Raw genomic sequence first — 8,171 nt, 5'->3', positions numbered from 1 at the left:
GAGTGTAGCCTGTCATTGCCTCGCAACTAGTTGAGAGTGTGGCCTGTCATTGCCTCGAAACTAGTCGAGAGTGTAGCCTGTCATTGCCTCGAAAATAGTCGAGAGTGTAGCCTGTCATTGCCTCGCAACTAGTTGAGAGTGTGGCCTGTCATTGCCTGGCAACTAGTCGAGAGTGTAGCCTGTCAAGAGTGTAGCCTGTCATTGCCTCGCAACTAGTCGAGAGTGTGGCCTGTCAAGAGTGTAGCCTGTCATTGCCCAGCAACTAGTCAAGAGTGTAGCCTGTCATTGCCTCGCAACTAGTCGATAGTGTATTCTGTCATCGCCTTGCAACTAGTCGATAGTGTAGCCTGTCACTGCCTCGCAACTAGTCGAGAGTGTAGCCTGTACCTGCCTCGCAACTAGTCGAGAGTTTGGCCTGTCATTGCCTCGCAACTAGTCAAGTGTGTAGCCTGAACCACCCTCCGCCATGGACTGACACATCCTCTGCCATCGACTGACACACTCTTCACCATCGATTGACACACCCTCCACCATCAAAAGACACACCCTCCGCCATGGACCGACACACCCTCCGCCATCGACTGACACATCCTCCGCCATGGAAAGACACACCTTTCGCCTTCGACTGACACACCCTCCGCCATGGACAGACACACCCTCCGCCATCGACTGACATACCCTCCTACACCCTGTGCCATGCTATCTTGTAGGTGAAAGAAAACTGCTATCTTTAATTCCACAGCTGGACATCTCACCCCACCAGGCAATCACTCCGACTAGATGCTATGAATGATATTTATATTTTGCTTAATACAACAAACAGCAAGTCTAAGGTTTAGAATAAATCTAGACCTTCAGGGACAGGATTTAGGAGATGATGATGATATTCTTCGCATTGTCCATTCCCTCTTTCTTGACATATCATGTCTCAACTAAATTGTAAACACAAAATAAAGTGAAGAAGGTTTTGGGTTTGTAGATGGTTAATCTTGATTAAAATATACAGCAGGTCAAGTTTTACCTCCACCTGTTTAGTTGTGTTGACCTTAAACCAAAGTGTAACAATTATATGATAGTTTCTTCTCAGACTGACTATTGATACCTTGACTCCACTGCGTTGTAATTAGAAAATGTACATGTTCCTCCCAGGCTATCTTTCTGTGTTTGGTTGAAGTTAGTCTCATGCTCATTCTGATCCTTAGGATAACGTTTGTCGTGGATATTGCCAATTTCCTCGAGGGCACTGGCAAGAGAGTGGAGGTCAGCAGTGTCCTGGTGGCGAGCCTCCCACAGGCTCAATATGACAGCAGATGGACTCCGCTGCTTTGCAAAATAACCCAGGTTTCTGTAGATTGTACACAAAAAAAAGTAAATGATTAAAATGAATAATGAACAGGTATCAAAGACATTAGATTGCTTGATTCCCCTTAGGGGCGATGGACGGCTGAGTGGCGCTTAAATAGCTGCAGTAGCTCCCACTCCTTCCCCTCTGTTGCAAGTTTTGTTGATTCTATGTAACTTGTTTATGTGTGCTATGGCTAAGAGTTTTTTTTTTCCTTACCCCCAATCTGGAACCCCTCCCTGGAGGCGTATTCAGCCTTTGACTGAATATTTTTTCTACCTCAGTAGAAGCATTTAAGTCCCATCTTAAAACGCATTTGTATACTCTAGTCCAGTGGTTCTTAACCTTGTTGGAGGTACCGAACCCCAGCAGTTTCATATGCGCATTCACCGAACCCTTCTTTAGTGAAAAATAAAAATGTTTTTTTGTTCAAATTCAAGACAAAGTTCTGTTTTTTTTTTACTGGTGCACAACATTAACCACAACAAATTACATATCTGCAAATCAGATAGAAATTAGAGGAAACACTGTTTGAGGGTATCCATAATTCGCCAATAGGGACAAGTTTTATTTACACGATGAGTCGGGGGGGGGGCTGTCCAGAGTCGGGACCGCTCGCCTGTGCATCGGCCGGGGGACATCTCTGCGCTGCTCACCCGTCTCCGCTCGGGATGGTCTCCTGCTGGCCTCACCATGGACTGGACTCTCACTATCAAGTTAGATCCTCTATGGACTGGACTTTCACAATATTATGCTAGACCCACTCGACGTCCAATGCACCGGTCTCCCATATGGGGATGTGGGGGTCACCCACATCTGCGGCTTTCTCCAAGGTTTCTCATAGTCATTCACATTGACATCCGGGTTGGGAGTTTTTCCTTGCCCTTATGTAGGCCCTGAACCGAGGATGTCGTTGTGGCTTGTGCAGCCCTTTGAGACACTTGTGATTCAGGGCTATAAAAATAAACATTGATTGATTGATTGAAATCATTTAGAAAAATACATTCACCACACAGAAAAATGAACGCATAATAATGTCAGAGTTTGTTGGTGACGAACCCCAAGATGCAGAGGAGGAGGCAGGCATTGAGTAAGTAAACATGATTTAATTAAAATACTAAAACAAGAACAAACAAAAGGGGTACAACAAAAAGCGCCCACGAGGCGGATAACAAACTAAAAGAGCAAGCATGGGAGCTAGAAGATAACGAGCCTAGCGTGGAAGCTAGCAGGTCGCGAGCAGGAAACAGAAATCGTTACTTGTAGTATGAGAGCAAACTGAAAACAGGGAACAAAAGACAGTAAGCTACAAACTGCTACGGAAATATAGCTTACCGCAACGCTGCAATGACACGACACGACAGCCGTGACAGGAGCGACAATACATGACAATAATACATGACAATAATCCAGCACTCGACTGGAGGATAAAACAGGTTCAAATAGGAAATCGGGCTGATTGACACCAGGTGTGGCCAGGCGCCAATCAGCCGCACCTGAGGGGAAACAGCGCACAGGGAAAAAAAATAGGAAACAGACAAAATAAGAGCGCCGACAGGAACTAAAGACAGGAAATACTACACACACACACAGAGGAAAAACTAAAACACAAACAAACTTTCAGGGGCATGCCTGACAATTAATATGTATTTTATTATCATTAATGACATTTTTTGTGATCATAGCTATGCCTCTGGTGCGTAACTGGTATTATTTATACTAGTAGCACACATCTTTTCTGGCAGACTCCAGGGATATTAAGACAGATGGAACATTTGCATAACGGGCAGCAAGTAGCATCACTACACTGTGATTTTAATTATCTTATTTTGGAAAGAATTCATGTTGAGAATGAGATGCAAATTTTACAGCATGGACGAATACACATCGAGGTATTTAACATTTAAATTTCAAATTGTACTAGTTGTTGATTAAGGATTCTGAGCTCCATTTTCAAATTCCATTTTGCACACTGATTAAAGCGCTTTCAATTAACGTAAGCATTTATTACATCGGATGTTGATTTTGTGAGCTACAAAGAACAGAACATAAATCAAGGGACAGGAATATAGCCGGGCCATTCAACTGATGGCCAAGGGGCCAAATCCTGCAGTGACACCAAAGTGGCCCCAAAGTTCAGAAATGTTTTCTCCCAGTAGATTCCTAGGAAGACTTGAGTTCCTCTGTTGTATAGAAGAACTTAGAAGAGTGGAAGCAGATCCTGGTGTGGACATTTTAACCATCTAAAGGCCAGCGTCCTCTACATTTTACATAGCAGAGCTATTTTGTCCTGAAATGTTTAACTCAGATAAAAGAAAAAGCCCAAAAGCAATTGATCACTACAGACGATCCTAATTCTTATAACAGAAGTCCGGTCTTTACTTTCTGAAACTTTGGCCTAGGGCTGGGCCATATGGCCTTTTTTTTTTTTAAATATTTCGATATTTTTAAACAATGTCACTATACACGATATATATCGTGTGTTTCGAGTTGTCACAGCAGATGTAAACTGGACAAAGTGCTGCTGCTCATGAACTCACCAAACAACACTTTCTGGTATCACAGCCTTCCTGTTCGAAAAAAGGTCCTCATGCCTCGTATCGAACTCACATTTAGACGCATACTGCCCACTCGCAGAAAATGACAGCTGGGATAGGCATCGAATTCAGTACTTACATAGGTACCGACCAAAGAACTACCGGGTACCGATTTCACACAAAAAAAATCAACCGGTACCATATTTCGATACGGTCATGTCTGGTCACAAACTAGCACAGAATAATTTCCACGCTGACAAAGCAAGAGGAAGGCGCCCAAAAGTACAATATGGCTTTACATCTTAAAAATGCGCTAGCTTGATGCTAATTTACACTGGATTTACCATAGACATGCTAAATATTAGCATCAGCAATGGCGATAGATTTGTAATGGAACGCTACAATCAAACAGATTGTGTGTAATAAATATAATACTTAAATTTAAACTAAGCTTTTCAAAATTAACAAATCAACCAAGCATGGAATTAATCACAAAATATTATCGCATGAATCCCGTATCAACACAGATTAATCACCCAGTTTGGTTGTGATATGACACAGATATTCAAGTTAAGTGTTTTAGGAGCCTAATTTTCAGAAAGCTAAGGACCAGGCAGCCAGACTTATTTGATGTATATTCCGGAGAACCAACGTCTTCTTCTTGGGGCGGTATAGCTCGGTTGGGTTCCAGGTTCGATCCCCGCTTCCGCCATCCGAGTCAGTGCCGTTGTGTCCTTGGGCGAGACACTTTACCCACCTGCTCCCAGTGCCACCCGCACTGGTTTAAATGTAACTTAGATATTGGGTTTCACTATGTAAAAGCGCTTTGAGTCACTAGAGAAAAGCGCTATATCAATCAATCAATCAATGTTTACTTATATAGCCCTAAATCACTAGTGTCTCAAAGGGCTGCACAAACCACTACGACATCCTCGGTAGGCCCACATAAGGGCAAGGAAAACTCACACCCAGTGGGACATCAGTGACAATAATGACCCAGTGGGACGTCGGTGACAATGATGACTATCAGAACCTTGGAGAGGAGGAAAGCAATGGATGTCGAGCGGGTCTAACATGATACTGTGAAAGTTCAATCCATAATGGATCCAGCACAGTCGCGAGAGTCCAGTCCAAAGCGGATCCAACACAGCAGCGAGAGTCCCGTTCACAGCGGAGCCAGCAGGAAACCATCCCAAGCGGAGGCGGATCAGCAGCGCAGAGATGTCCCGAGCCGATACACAGGCAAGCAGTACCTGGCCACCGGATCGGACCGGACCCCCTCCACAAGGGAGAGTGGGACATAGAAGAAAAAGAAAAGAAACGGCAGATCAACTGGTCTAAAAAGGGAGTCTATTTAAAGGCTAGAGTATACAAATGAGTCTTAAGGTGAGACTTAAATGCTTCTACTGAGGTGGCATCTCAGAGTACTGGAGCCCGAAATGAAAACGCTCTATAGCCCGCAGACTTTTTTTGGGCTTTGGGAATCACTAATAAGCCGGAGTCCTTTGAACGCAGATTTCTTGCCGGGACAATACAATCGGCAAGATAGGATGGAGCTAGACCGTGTAGTATTTTATACGTAAGTAGTAAAACCTTAAAGTCACATCTTAAGTGCACAGGAAGCCAGTGCAGGTGAGCCAGTACAGGCGTAATGTGATCAAACTTTCTTGTTCTTGTCAAAAGTCTAGCAGCCGCATTTTGTACCAACAGTAATCTTTTAATGCTAGACATGGGGAGACCCGAAAATAATACGTTACAGTAGTCGAGGCGAGACGTAACAAACGCATGGATAATGATCTCAGCGTCTTTAGTGGACAGAATGGAGCGAATTTTTAGCGATATTACGGAGATGAAAGAAGGCCGTTTTAGTAACGCTTTTAATGTGTGCCTCAAAGGAGAGAGTTGGGTCGAAGATAATACCTAGTTTCTTTACCGTGTCGCCTTGTTTAATTGTTTGGTTGTCAAATGTATGTATATAAATATAATTCACTTCACTTCACTTAAGTGGTGCACTGTTATTGTGTGTATAATATCTGAACATTCTTCATTTCTATGCATTATCTATTTATGTACATTTATATTATTTGTAAAGCATATATACATATATTTTAACATATGTTTCATATGATTTTTTTTTAGATGGCGCTAATTTGAGTCATTCTCCACCGTGCTGCCCCATTTAAGACAACAAACCAGTATTATTCAAAATGATATTAGCGACTAATGTGATGGCTTCAATTTGACAGTAAATATGTGTTGCCGAGCCATTGTATTGACTTGTCATGTAGCGACAGTCCAATAGGGGTCAGTGTTTAGCTACAGTTCTCTAACAGCCACCTTCAAAGGCTGCAGCCTTTAGTCACAGCAGACCCAGTGTGAAGAGAAAAATCAGATAATTTGAAATACCAAAGGAATGTAAGATAACAAACTGCCTCGAAGCATCCACTTAACGAGACAGTATACTCTCCAAAAGTCAAGATTTTGCCAAAGAAAAATCCCATTTTTGAACCTTCTTGAAGTAGGCTCACAGGAAAACAAGTACATACATATATTTGGTCTATGTTTGGGTTTGTGCCACACCTTTGATCAGCAGACCAGACGCCACACATTCTCAAAAAAGAGTGACGGGTGGGCTCACCGATCTAAGTAGAGCTTGTGGGCCAACAGTTGCCAGTCCTTTCCCTCGGCGCTGGCAGTGTCAAACGTGGCGCAAATCCTCTGGCGGATGGATGATGGGACTTTGAAGGCCTTGGGCCCTGTCTGGGATGTGATGGTGCAGTCTGTCTCCATCCACATTGGAACCAGCTCCTTAGGAGTCTGGGGGAACACATTTGTTAGCAACGTTAAAACAGAAGAGTTACTCACTTAACGGGTATTCTCAATAATTACTGTTTTAAAATGTTTAAAATAGTTGATTTGTTGACTATGGTTTACTAGTCGTTGCAGCCCAGTTAGAGCAGCATTGTTATCAGTGAAATGTGGCCGGTTTTTACTGTATTGCATTATTGTCTGACAACCCCGCCTTCCGCCCGATTGGAGCTGAGATAGGCGCCAGCGCCCCCCGCCACCCCAAAAAAGGGAATAAGCGGTAGAAAATGGATGGATGGATGTTTTATAAATGTTTTTCTAACCTGAACGCGTCAAAAGCAGTGCTTAATAATTCCAACACCTTATAAATCTCCACTAAGATCTCTTAACAGTTGCTATCCGTCTGGAGTTGCAAATAAAAGCCTCCGCTTGAGATGGTCTCCTGTGGACGGGACTCTCGCTGCTGTCTTGGATCCGCTTTGAACTGAACTCTCGCGGCTGTGTTGGAGCCACTATGGATTGAACTTTCACAGTATCATGTTGGACCCGCTCGACATCCATTGCTTTCGGTCCCCTAGAGGGGGGGGGGGGGTTGCCCACATCTGAGGTCCTCTCCAAGGTTTCTCATAGTCAGCATTGTCACTGGCGTCCCACTGGATGTGAATTCTCCCTGCCCACTGGGTGTGAGTTTTCCTTGCCCTTTTGTGGGTTCTTCCGAGGATGTTGTAGTCGTAATGATTTGTGCAGTCCTTTGAGACATTTGTGATTTGGGGCTATATAAATAAACATTGATTGATTGATTGAAAAGATACAACTAAGTTGTTAAAATATCGTTCGTATTCATTGAGAAACGACCAAGAAATCCCAAATTCTGCCACAACATGAGAAAAACTCTTTTAAATTCAGTTACTTTTACGGGAATGTAAGCACAAAATCAAACTGTTTGTTACCAAACCCAATGATGCCACACCACAGTCACTTCTACACTGATCTATCAATCAATCAATCAATCAATCAATCAATCAATGTTTATTTACATAACCCTAAATCATGAGTGTCTCAAAGGGCTGCACAAGCCACAACGACATCCTCGGCTCAGATCCCACATCAGGGCAAGGAAAAACTCAACCCAATGGGACAATGAGAAACCTTGGAGGGGACCGCAGATGTGGGGGCCCCCCCCCCGGGTGACCGGCGCAATGGACGTCGAGTGGATCTAGCATAATACTGTGAGAGTCCAGTCCATAGTGGATCTAACATAATAGTGTGGGAGTCAATCAATCAATCAATGTTTATTTATATAGCCCTAAATCACAAGTGTCTCAAAGGGCTGCCCAAACCACAACGACATCCTCGGGAGAGCACACATAAGGGCAAGGAAAAACTCACACCCAGTGGGACGGCGGTGACAGTGGAGAGGACCGCATATGTGGGCACCCCCCCCCCCCTCCCCCCCTCTAAAATACCTTACAATAAGTAAATCC

The 8,171-nt window shown here is 43.7% G+C and overlaps 1 protein-coding gene across 1 annotated transcript in view; it reads right to left on the bottom strand.

The window, feature by feature from the left end:
• Nucleotides 1–640: 640 nt before the first annotated feature.
• Nucleotides 641–8,171, bottom strand: part of unc5db (unc-5 netrin receptor Db) — a 135,377-nt gene continuing 127,846 nt past the window's right edge. The window contains exons 16-17 of the mRNA XM_061906954.1: nt 6,518–6,696; nt 641–1,345 (exon numbers count right to left, since the gene is read on the bottom strand). Coding sequence (XP_061762938.1) covers nt 1,093–1,345; nt 6,518–6,696 — 432 coding nt within the window. The 3' untranslated portion in view covers nt 641–1,092. The remainder of the gene's footprint in view (nt 1,346–6,517; nt 6,697–8,171) is intronic.

Source organism: Nerophis ophidion, linkage group LG07 (assembly GCF_033978795.1).
Source record: "Nerophis ophidion isolate RoL-2023_Sa linkage group LG07, RoL_Noph_v1.0, whole genome shotgun sequence".
NCBI lineage: Eukaryota > Metazoa > Chordata > Actinopteri > Syngnathiformes > Syngnathidae > Nerophis > Nerophis ophidion.
Note: the sequence above shows the minus strand (reverse complement) of the source record. Positions and strands in the feature narration are given on the sequence as shown.